Here is a 13,092-nt window from a genome sequence, read left to right as displayed (position 1 = left end):
CGCGTTTTACTTATTCGGCACAACATATATATATATAATATATATATATATATATATATATATATATATATATATATATATATATATATATATATATATATATATATATATATATATTCAACAAACCGGCCGTATCCCACCAAGGCAGGGTGGCCCAAAAAGAACAATAGTTTCTCTTTTTAAATTTAGTAATCTATACAGGAGAAGGGGTTACTAGTCTCTTGCTCCCGGCATTTTAGTCGCCTATTACAACACGCATGGCTTACGGAGGAAGAATTCTGTTCCACTTCCCCATGGAGATAACAAGAACAAGAACTAGAAAGAAAATAGAAGAAAACCCAGAGGGGTGTGTATATACATGATTGTACATGTATGTGTAGTGTGACCTAAGTGTAAGAAGTAGTAGCAAGACGTACCTGAAATCTTGCATGTTTATGAGACAGGAAAAAAGACACCAGCAATCCTACCATCATGTAAAACAATTACAGGTTTCCGTTTTACACTCAGTTTGCAGGGCGAGTACCTCCCTGGGTGGTTGCTGACTACCTACCTATGTATAATATATATATATATATATATATATATATATATATATATATATATATATATATATATATATATATATATATATATATATATATATATATATATATATATATATATATATATATATATATATATATATATATATATGTAGTGTGTGTGTGTGTGTGTGTGTAAAGAGAGAGAGAGAGAGACAGAGAGTGTTTTTCTCCATTATTAAAGCATGTAGGAAAATAAAAAATTAAACACAAATGTTATCAATTTATTCCTTAATGCCTGTTATATTCTAAATATAGTATATTATGGCATTACTTACACAAACAAAATATTCCTAATATCATTAGGATGGAAGGAATCGTCGAGCACAGCCTCAGTTGCAGGATGAACTACAGTACCTTCACTGTAGGTGTCAGTGAGAGACTTAACAGTGATGGAGCTCTGGAGAGCATCTACAGTAGTCTCTGACAGTGAATAAAATAAGATGTCCACCTGTGATTCAGTCATCAGGAAGCCATTATCAGAGAATACACCTGACTCATCCACCTCAAGCCACACGAACAGTGATATTGCGTCGTTTGTTACTTTAACTGTGAAGGTCCAGTTGCTCTTAGATGTTGTTTCAGGCCCAGAGATGGATTCAACCTGTAGTATGAAAGTATGTTTTTTGTAATTACATATTAAATAATGGCCACTCTTTATGTAACAATATCTGTTATAGACATCCGAATATAAGAAAATATATTTCTGTAAAAGTGACGAAAACTTCTCAGCTCTTAAAGGGTTTTCTATGAAAAACGAGTCATGGTCTTTTTATGATGCTAGAAAATAGATCAATCATCTCAAAATACATTGACTGCAGGCTACATAAGTTTGCATGTTAGAAAATGTATTGCATATAATTTATAATCATTAGCTTTCATAATTCTATAATTTTTCTGATTACTACCAATATTAATATACTAACACCTACAATCTTCACTCCACTGACTTACATCCCATGAGCGTCTGCCTTCACACAGTTGTAACTTCCCTCAGTTTATCTTTCATTTATGTTCTTACTATTTCTTGCTTTTCCATTCCAACTTGGGAAGTTTCAGTGTTCAGAATCTCTACTAGGGATTCGTGCTGCTTTAGTTGTAGCATTTACAGTCACACTCATGTTCTTGCTAGAAATAACTATCATTTTCACAGCTATGTTTAATACACTTCTCGCCCCATTCATCTGCGTATCTGCCATGTTCATTTCTTCTTTGTGTTGTCAGACTCTTAAAACCTCTTAGGAATCGGCACGTCTCTCTCCCTCTCTCTCCCCAGATCAATCATACGCTCCTTTATCTCTCCCTCATTTTTTTCCATCATTAGCTTGAAAATTTGCCCATCAGTCAAAATTTATTATGGATAGTAGTTTGTGACTTTTTTTATGACTCTGATAAATGCATTTCACTTAGTGCAGCTTTCATTAATGCCAACACTGGTGCCGCTACCCCTTTTCCTATTGATGCCACCACTTCTTCTTCCACCATTACTGACTCCCCTACTGCTGACTTCACATCTGCTGACTCAACTGTTGTCACTGTTAGTGCTATCACTGCTGATGTTGCCAATGGCACTGCCACCGCAACTTTGACCGATACCATTGTTACTTATGCTGCTTCCGTATAATATATTTTTCAAGGGAAAAACTATGGTTTTGGTCTTTGTCATAAGATGACCCTTTCTCTGGTGTCGAAACTGTTACGAAAGCGGCAAGACTGTGTCAAAAGACATGTGAAAGCTGGAGAGTCGACTGCAAGCAATGGCAGGAGCGAACGCTGCTCCGCCAGTGCTGGACTTAGTGGCCTAAGTACACCACTGATGGTACCGCCATCTCTGTATCCATTTCATTACGTCACACGCAACTTGGCTCTTCATTCTGTCTGTCAATGTAATTCACTCAGTACTTTTGTCAGTCCCTCTCTGCCATTTTTCTTCACCTCTTCCATCTGGTAATAGATGATCCCCATAGATGTAATGTTTTCCAATGAATATTATAAGGGCAGAGAAGCCTGTGGAAAGAGCAGGTTTCTCTGCCCTTTCCACAGTCTCCCGCAGAACAGTTTTTTTTCTTTACAAGTTAGTGACCAACTAACGGTTTTTTAAAGCTACATCTATCGGTTGTCGGAAGTGATAATTTCACGGTTGTGTATAAAATATACGAGACTCATACATGGACATGTTATGAAAAGAGACGCCCAGTGCTTCTCTGAGAGAACTGTCAGGCCGTGCTAACAGTCGAACATATTTTGAGTGATTATCTGAAAGACGTGGACTTCATTTCCAGCTTCTACTTGTCCTAATACCTTCACTCAAACTCTCCTCTTAGTAAGTCTCACCATTAATCCAAATATCTTAATGACAACATAAGTTAAACCAAACACCTTAGCATTCCTTCAACTTTCTTTCCACCATTTATTTTATGGTTTACATCTTATTACATTAGCCCACCTGCTGATATATTCTTTTCCAAATTAAAAATATTAACTTCCTCCGGTTTTAAAAAGTTTTTTCACCTTGTTTTAGTGTTTTCTACATGAGAAGGGGTTACTAGCCCATTGCACCCGGCATTTTATTCCACTCATACGACACGCATGACTTACGGAGGAAAGATTCTTTTCCACTTCCCCATGGAGAATATAGGATATAAAGAACAAGAACTATTAAGAAAAAGAAGAAAAACCTAGATGTATGTATATATATACATGTGCGTGCCTGTGGAGTGTGACCCAAGTGTAAGTAGAAGTAGCAAGATATATCTGTTATCCAGCGTGTCTATGAGATAGAAAAAGGACACCAGCAATCCTGCCATCGTGTAAAACAGTTTCACACTCATTTGGCAGGACGGTAGTACCTCCCTGGGTGGTTGCTGTCTACCAACCTACTATCTCCTGTAATTGTAGTGTAAGCTCACCTCTGGCAAAACAGTGATGATGTAAATGATGGTGAACGTTAACATGACTCACGAAATCGTAATGACCCGATTGCAAACAAACCATACCACGGGCGGGGATAGAACCCGCGATCAGAGTCTCAAAACTCCAGACAGTCGCGTTAGCCACTGGACCAGCTAGCCACAATAAGATTCATCTAACTAGGTTTATTTCTAGCCACAATAAGATTCCTCCAACTAGGTAGATTTCTACACCATAGGAAGGTTAGCATAGGCCACCACTGTGACCACAAATGCAAGTTTTTATAGACGAATCTCCAGTTACAGTGGCCGTGACGAACTCTGTTTTTTTATTGTGAAAGTTTTTCCTTTTTGGGTCACCCTACCTTGGTGGGAAACGGCCGATGTATTAAAAAAAATTCCTCTGCTTACCTTCATGTGACCTAATCTCAAAATTGTCATTCCTATATCATGGATGTGTTTATTAGCATGTTTGTATATAAAAAATGTAAGAATTTTTGTTGGAATAAAGTCAGAAGTCTTTATGAAGACCCTCGATATGTTTCTGCAGAAAATGCCAGAACAGCCGAGTTATAACAGCTATTTGAGCTCGTACGTCACAGCAACAGCAGTCTAATTAAGTATCTGTTTACAGGAATGTAGACTACAAGTTGGAGTACCTCTCCCTGAAGTTGCCTGGATTTGCAGCGTATATATTAAGCTCAACTAACTGTTGAGTAATCTATGTTAGAAAGAACTTGCCACATTCACTTCTTGCTATGCAAAGTCGAGTAGACATGCAATATTATGGTGTCAAAGTACATGCAGGCAACTTTTCCATCAACATCTTCACTTTTTATGCCCCAGTTAATCGGTTTCTACCTGATACTTTACCAGATCACATCAGTAATGAACCTACTCTCCTTCTTGGAGATTTAATGCCAGACATAAGAATGTTGGAAGGTCTATAACAATGATACTAGAGAAATTTCTAAATGAGTCTTATAATGTTCGAACTGTGGGCACTACTGAGTCTACTCACATATATGGCGGCATACTAGATATGTGCCTTCGATTTAATATATCATAACGATGCATGACTTTGTCATAGTTGATCTGTCTGATTACTTCCCAAGACTCACGACTGTTAATCTTGATCATATTTCCAGCGACCAATCAGTTAAATACAGTAGTAATAAACTCTTTTTTAATCTGGAACACAGAGAGAACTATATTACCAGGATCAATGGAATCAGAATTACGATCCCACTGGCAAACAAAAACTCAATGATTATTTAGTTACCATCATTGAGAACTTGCTCACAGATCAATGGAATAGAAAAAAGGAGACATAAATGGCAACAAACACCATCATATGTACTATAATGATACGCAGCTACTCAATTAAATACATGTAGCAAGGGAGACTGGTCAAACATGTTGTGGCTGTAGAACCCAAGACTTACTCGAAATTTTCCAAGCTGCACTAACGTAACTTAGGCAACAGAAATGGGAACAATTTGTTAGTGAGTTAAATAGATCTACCCCTTTAAGTTTAGCCTGGAAAAGTATAAATAAAATAACCAGGAACAAGAGTGGTAATGTTGTTCATCGTTTTCCTCTTGAAAAAGCAGATGTCATAAATAAATGGCCAGAACATCCATGCACGAAAATCTCATATTTCATATTAGAACAAACGCAGTGTGTGTCTGAAGCAACGTTGAAAATGATTAAATTTATGAACCAAAATATTGATCAGGGTGATTTCCTCTTCACCGAGTACTAATTAGATAATGTATAAAATAAAGGTGGATCAACTGGCCCTGGAGAGGATGATGTAACTTATGATATCCTCAGAACTCTTAGGCATCTATGTCTCTTGTAACTCTTTGTTACCACTGTATAATCTTAGTAACATCGATGGTGTTCTTCAACTTCCGGGACCGATAGTTTCAATGTATCTATCTCTAAACCGCAAACAGAATGATAATTGATGATACTTAACAGACTATACTACAGAATCAGGCACCAACTTTCCTCTCATTTCTATGGCTTCATGAAAGAAAGAAAAAAAAGAATGCAGAATTGTATTTCCACCTTTATCACTGCGCACACCTCTACTAGTGTTACCAAACAATATAAGAATTGTGAATGGCATCAATCTTCAATGGCAGATGCATTTTATGAAATGGATGGACTGTTTCTTGGGTTTAAACTGTGTAGGCACAAATTTTGGAAGATTCTGCTCAATAACTGGAGAATGCATCTCCTGATCAGCTTCAAACTTCTAGTGCTGATTTGTTTTCGTCAGGAGAAACAATCTCTTGATGTTAAGATGTATAAGTTATGTGTTAATTTTATTATTCAAGTTGATTTCTGTGAAATGATTGGAGAATATCTTTTCTGATTAGAAATATGTCAAAATGTGACTTTATTTGGCTTTCTTAGATTAAATAAACTTAAATGACCTATGTGCTTACAACAAGTATGCTCTCAAGAATATTCTTCAACATTGGTATGTTACTTTCTTATATAACGTCTTTCTTAAAAGCTGGTCAATCTTATTTAGAGAAACGTTTACTGATTTTAGCCTTTGTAAGTCCCAATCAACTTGTTTGAAAGAAACTGGAAAAACATAATACTGCTTCTCATGCGATAATGTCTGAGTGCTGTATGTGATGAGCTTCAAGCCTTCCTGGTCATAACATGATAATGTAACTTAATGTGCTTCAGTATTTTAGGATATTGGTCTCCCTGAAAGGTTTGAATTTGATTTCTGCAATATATATATATATATATATATATATATATATATATATATATATATATATATATATATATATATATATATATTTTTTTTTTTTATTATCACACTGGCCAATTCCCACCAAGGCAGGGTGGCCCGAAAAAGAAAAACTTTCACCATCATTCACTCCATCACTGTCTTGCCAGAAGGGTGCTTTACTCTACAGTTTTTAAACTGCAACATTAACACCCCTCCTTCAGAGTGCAGGCACTGTACTTCCCATCTCCAGGACTCAAGTCCGGCCTGCCGGTTTCCCTGAATCCCTTCATAAATGTTACTTTGCTCACACTCCAACAGCACGTCAAGTATTAAAAACCATTTGTCTCCATTCACTCCTATCAAACACGCTCACGCATGCCTGCTGGAAGTCCAAGCCCCTCGCACACAAAACCTCCTTTACCCCCTCCCTCCAACCCTTCCTAGGCCGACCCCTACCCCGCCTTCCTTCCACTACAGACTGATACACTCTTGAAGTTATTCTGTTTCGCTCCATTCTCTCTACATGTCCGAACCACCTCAACAACCCTTCCTCAGCCCTCTGGACAACAGTTTTAGTAATCCCGCACCTCCTCCTAACTTCCAAACTACGAATTCTCTGCATTATATTCACACCACACATTGCCCTCAGACATGACATCTCCACTGCCTCCAGCCTTCTCCTCGCTGCAACATTCATCACCCATGCTTCACACCCATATAAGAGCGTTGGTAAAACTATACTCTCATACATTCCCCTCTTTGCCTCCAAGGACAAAGTTCTCTGTCTCCACAGACTCCTAAGTGCACCACTCACTCTTTTTCCCTCATCAATTCTATGATTCACCTCATCTTTCATAGACCCATCCGCTGACACGTCCACTCCCAAATATCTGAATACGTTCACCTCCTCCATACTCTCTCCCTCCAATCTGATATTCAATCTTTCATCACCTAATCTTTTTGTTATCCTCATAACCTTACTCTTTCCTGTATTCACCTTTAATTTTCTTCTTTTGCACACCCTACCAAATTCATCCACCAATCTCTGCAGCTTCTCTTCAGAATCTCCCAAGAGCACAGTGTCATCAGCAAAGAGCAGCTGTGACAACTCCCACCCTGTGTGTGATTCTTTATCTTTTAACTCCACGCCTCTTGCCAAGACCCTCGCATTTACTTCTCTTACAACCCCATCTATAAATATATTAAACAACCACGGTGACATCACACATCCTTGTCTAAGGCCTACTTTTACTGGGAAAAAATTTCCCTCTTTTCTACATACTCTAACTTGAGCCTCACTATCCTCGTAAAAACTCTTCACTGCTTTCAGTAACCTACCTCCTACACCATACACTTGCAACATCTGCCACATTGCCCCCCTATCCACCCTGTCATACGCCTTTTCCAAATCCATAAATGCCACAAAGACCTCTTTAGCCTTATCTAAATACTGTTCACTTATATGTTTCACTGTAAACACCTGGTCCACACACCCCCTACCTTTCCTAAAGCCTCCTTGTTCATCTGCTATCCTATTCTCCGTCTTACTCTTAATTCTTTCAATTATAACTCTACCATACACTTTACCAGGTACACTCAACAGACTTATCCCCCTATAATTTTTGCACTCTCTTTTATCCCCTTTGCCTTTATACAAAGGAACTATGCATGCTCTCTGCCAATCCCTAGGTACCTTACCCTCTTCCATACATTTATTAAATAATTGCACCAACCACTCCAAAACTATATCCCCACCTGCTTTTAACATTTCTATCTTTATCCCATCAATCCCGGCTGCCTTACCCCCTTTCATTTTACCTACTGCCTCTCGAACTTCCCCCACACTCACAACTGGCTCTTCCTCACTCCTACAAGATGTTATTCCTCCTTGCCCTATACACGAAATCACAGCTTCCCTATCTTCATCAACATTTAACAATTCCTCAAAATATTCCCTCCATCTTCCCAATACCTCTAACTCTCCATTTAATAACTCTCCTCTCCTATTTTTAACTGACAAATCCATTTGTTCTCTAGGCTTCCTTAACTTGTTAATCTCACTCCAAAACTTTTTCTTATTTTCAACAAAATTTGTTGATAACAGCTCACCGACTCTCTCATTTGCTCTCTTTTTACATTGCTTCACCACTCTCTTAACCTCTCTCTTTTTCTCCATATACTCTTCCCTCCTTGCATCACTTCTACTTTGTAAAAACTTCTCATATGCTAACTTTTTCTCCCTTACTACTCTCTTTACATCATCATTCCACCAATCGCTCCTCTTCCCTCCTGCACCCACTTTCCTGTAACCACAAACTTCTGCTGAACACTCTAACACTACATTTTTAAACCTACCCCATTCCTCTTCGACCCCATTGCCTATGCTCTCATTAGCCCATCTATCCTCCAATAGCTGTTTATATCTTACCCTAACTGCCTCCTCTTTTAGTTTATAAACTTTCACCTCTCTCTTCCCTGATGCTTCTATTCTCCTTGTATCCCATCTACCTTTTACTCTCAGTGTAGCTACAACTAGAAAGTGATCTGATATATCTGTGGCCCCTCGATAAACATGTACATCCATATATATATATATATATATATATATATATATATATATATATATATATATATATATATATATATATATATATATATATATATATATATATATATATCCTAATTTACAACTTTACTGAAGAAATTTGGTTATTAGTTACTATATGATGACTTATGAATGCCTCTTCTGATTCCCTTCAAACTAACATTTAACTGTATTATCTTATGCTACACTCTGCATTATTGCAATCGCTTGCACTGAGTCACAATGCAATGAGATTATGGAATACCATGATACCTTCCTCGGATCGAGCAGCGACCGAAATGCATCCAGCTGATCAAGCGGTAAGAAGCCTTGTTTATGAAAAGCTCTCACTGTTGAAAAACTCTTGAAAGCGATCACAGGCACATAATTTCAAGACCCACCTTGACAGTAGCATGAGGTATGTATCCATCCTTGGGTTTGCCCAGCAGAAGAAAGTTGTCAGGGGCTGCCGGGGAGCCATCAGCAACATACGTCAGGTGGGAGACAACAAAACACACATCCTCCTCATCATAGACTCCTTCTTTACACAAAGTCTCCATATCCAAGTCTTCCAACAAATTTAAGGTTGCAACTAAATTTCCTTCTGCTGCTACCTGTAATATAATGATTCACATTTAATCTAAATGAGACATTACACCTGTAATAACAGAATAATTTATTTTTATTCTAAAAGCGAAGTAAATAAATGTGATAAATAACCTTAATGTTTGTTGAGTATTACATTATACTCTATATAGTCTTTATTTGACAAAGAAAATGTGTTATTATAACTATAAATAAGTATCAGTATGAATTTTTATTCATTTATACGTTGAACATACATCATTCATTTATATTTATACGTTGAACATACATCATACATTTATATTTATACGTTGAACATACATCATTCCTTTATATTTATACGTTGAACATACATCATTCCTTTATATTTATACGTTGAACATACATCATACATTTATATTTATATGTTCAACATACATCATTCATTTATATTTATACGTTGAACATACATCATTCATTTATATTTATACGTTGAACATACATCATTCCTTTATATTTATACGTTGAACATACATCATTCATTTATATTTATACGTTGAACATACATCATTCATTTATATTTATACGTTGAACATACATCATTCATTTATATTTATACGTTGAACATACATCATTCCTTTATATTTATACGTTGAACATACATCATTCCTTTATATTTATACGTTGAACATACATCATTCCTTTATATTTATACGTTGAACATACATCATTCCTTTATATTTATACGTTGAACATACATCATTCATTTATATTTATACGTTGAACATACATCATTCATTTATATTTATACGTTGAATATACATCATTCATTTATATTTATACGTTGAACATACATCATTCCTTTATATTTATACGTTGAACATACATCATTCATTTATATTTATACGTTGAACATACATCATTCATTTATATTTATACGTTGAACATACATCATACATTTATATTTATACGTTGAACATACATCATACATTTATATTTATACGTTGAACATACATCATACATTTATATTTATACGTTGAACATACATCATTCATTCATATTTATACAGTACAATATTTAAAACATTTAATCACTCTAACATATTAATTTACCCTCTTTTTTTTATCATATATTAATAATTTCGGAAAATACTTGAAAATATATCTAATAATCTAATATTACAATAAGAACAAGTAAACTAAAATATTCAGGTTTTTATTACTAAAGTGCAACACTTTAAATAAAATAATTGTAACCTTAAAAAGGAAGTTTAATATAACAAATATCTTTAAGGTATGTTACTTAAAAATGTCTTAAAAAAGACATTAAACGATTCTGATATCGTAAAAGTGTACATAACTATTAAAGATTTTTTTCCCTTATTTTTTTTTTTTTTTGTTCATTAGTTATTTGTAATTTTCATTATTTGCCGTTATGGAGAGCGAAACGTTGCTACAATAAAATGTCACATTAGTTGCACTTGTGTCCATTTACTCAACTAAGATTTATCTGTATTGACAACTTATACACTAATGCACTGTTTCAATCACGTACACTGAGACACAGGGATACCTTTGTAGGATCGCGCAGAGATCGCACTACATCAAGTGTATTTTAAGATTTTCGTCTCTTTGATCCCTTTGAAAAATTTAAATGGGATTGGGGCTGTAGGTGAACTGTGTTGGCGAGTGTGTGACGTCTTGGTGAGTAATGTGAGTATTGTTGTGAAACCTCTGTCATACCTTTATTACCATGATAATAGATTTTCCTGAAGAAATGTCCAACGTGTTTGTTAAAAATAATGAAGGATTTAAAGTAGCTAAAAGTAGAAGAAATGACTGGAGCATCGACGTAGCTCACACAGATCCTAATTAGCCAAATAATAAGTGAATTTGATGTATACAAGAAGAGATTAGCTTTTCCTCAAGAGGTAAAAGGATTGGAACACTCAACTTACTGTTAAATGCGCCTGGATAATGGAAATAACAAAGAAGCACCTTATTAAGACAAGGACTTAATTCAAAAATTATTTACATGACTGTGTATTAGGAATAAAAAACGATGATATGATCCAAGACGGACTCATTACAAATTATGGAAGCATCAGGTTGCTCTATCCTTCACTAGAAATGCAAAACAATAAAAAAGGTTAAGTATAATACTGTTTGGATACCGTTTAGACATGAATCCTTCCTATTTAATCAAGAGTCAACAAATCATTGAAGCCTAAAGACATGCAAACAGGACCCAAGTCGTCACCAGCTGGATGGTTCCGCTGTCCCTCCCTTTACAAATGGATGCTGGACTTTGCATCTTCTACCGGCTGAGGAATATCACCATCTGCCAGCACTGTCACAAGGTTGTGACACGTGCCAGAGTTATACCATAGGCGTCTCAATATACACAACCTCATTGAAAAAATTAGCACTGTTGAGAAAACGAGATGGCAGACTCTCAGATATTTTTTTTCCTGCAGGCCTCACGAAAGCGACACTGTTTAAAGAATACAATAAACCCGATAATAAAGAAGTTTTTCATTACACATCTATAGATACGGTTTCCAGGAAACAGCCACTGAGGTGGTGTAGCCAGGAATGCGACACACACTAACCAGGAGCAACTTTGGCTGCTGTGGTCTCTGCATTCATCAGTGAAATCACTAAAAAGTTGCCCCCTACTCACCAACCGGTTCCATTGTCTTTTATCTACACGAGTCCGTGTGATCATTGCAAGACATAAGTAGCAGAAACAGGTAGAAGTTTGTCCACTAGGATAAACAAACATAAATATGCGTACAACATGAGTTATGTGGCCGTGGTCTACAGAAGCACAGAGGGATACATGATGAATGGTGCCAGTTCACAACTCATCACGATGCCAATCACTGTCTACACAACTAGCAAGAAGCTATCATACTGTCGCTAAACTAGTGAACTTTACCTAACAAACCTCGCCCCGTCCACCACCAGATACGGCCATCAGATGAACCACTAAAACTGAACGTCACTGCCACTCCTTCCTGACTATTTAAGCTTATGTTTTCCCACTTACATTTACATATAGGGTAGCCAGTGTTCCAGGACAGTAACGTTTCCAATAAATTGTCAAAGTTATTGTATTTTGTATCTTCTTGCAACTGTCAGCATTAAGAACATAAGAACGTAAGAAAGAAGGAACACTGCAACAGGCCTACTGACCCATGCGGAGCAGGTCCATGTCCCCCCCCCGGATTAGACCAATGACCCACCCCCCCGGATTAGCCCAATGACCCACCCAGTCTGGTCACCTCCACTCAAGGATGGAGCACGGCATCAGACCCAGCAGCACAAGCTAGTCAGGTCCAACTCACACCCACCCACACCCACCTACACAACGTTTTAGCCTGAATAACTGTACTCGAGAGTTTGTTCCACTCATCCACAACTCTATTACCAAACCAGTGCTTTCCTATATCCTTCCTGAATCTGAATTTTTCCAACTTGAAACCATTGCTGCGAGTCCTGTCTTGGCTGGAAATTTTTGGCACGCTATTTACATCCTCTATTTATTCCTGTTTTCCATTTATACACCTCGATCATATCCCCCATAATTCTACGCCTTTCGAGAGAGTGCAGATTCAGGGCCTCATTACCTTTATTACCAAACGTTATCTTACTTTGTTCATTTTAAATTTTTAGTCAGTTATATGGT

The 13,092-nt window shown here is 36.7% G+C and overlaps 1 protein-coding gene across 1 annotated transcript in view; it reads right to left on the bottom strand.

Annotated features, from left to right (window-relative positions):
- Positions 1–789: 789 nt before the first annotated feature.
- The window catches only part of LOC128700225 (beta-mannosidase), a 143,161-nt gene continuing 130,858 nt past the window's right edge, over positions 790–13,092 (bottom strand). The window contains 2 exon segments of the mRNA XM_070100814.1: positions 790–1,185; positions 9,240–9,452. Of these exon segments, the coding sequence (XP_069956915.1) occupies positions 856–1,185; positions 9,240–9,452 (543 nt within the window). The 3' untranslated portion in view covers positions 790–855.

The sequence above is a fragment of the Cherax quadricarinatus genome, chromosome 74 (genome assembly GCF_038502225.1).
Source record: "Cherax quadricarinatus isolate ZL_2023a chromosome 74, ASM3850222v1, whole genome shotgun sequence".
Lineage (NCBI taxonomy): Eukaryota > Metazoa > Arthropoda > Malacostraca > Decapoda > Parastacidae > Cherax > Cherax quadricarinatus.
The sequence above is the reverse complement of the archived record's forward strand: the minus strand, read 5'-3'. Positions and strand labels throughout refer to the sequence as shown.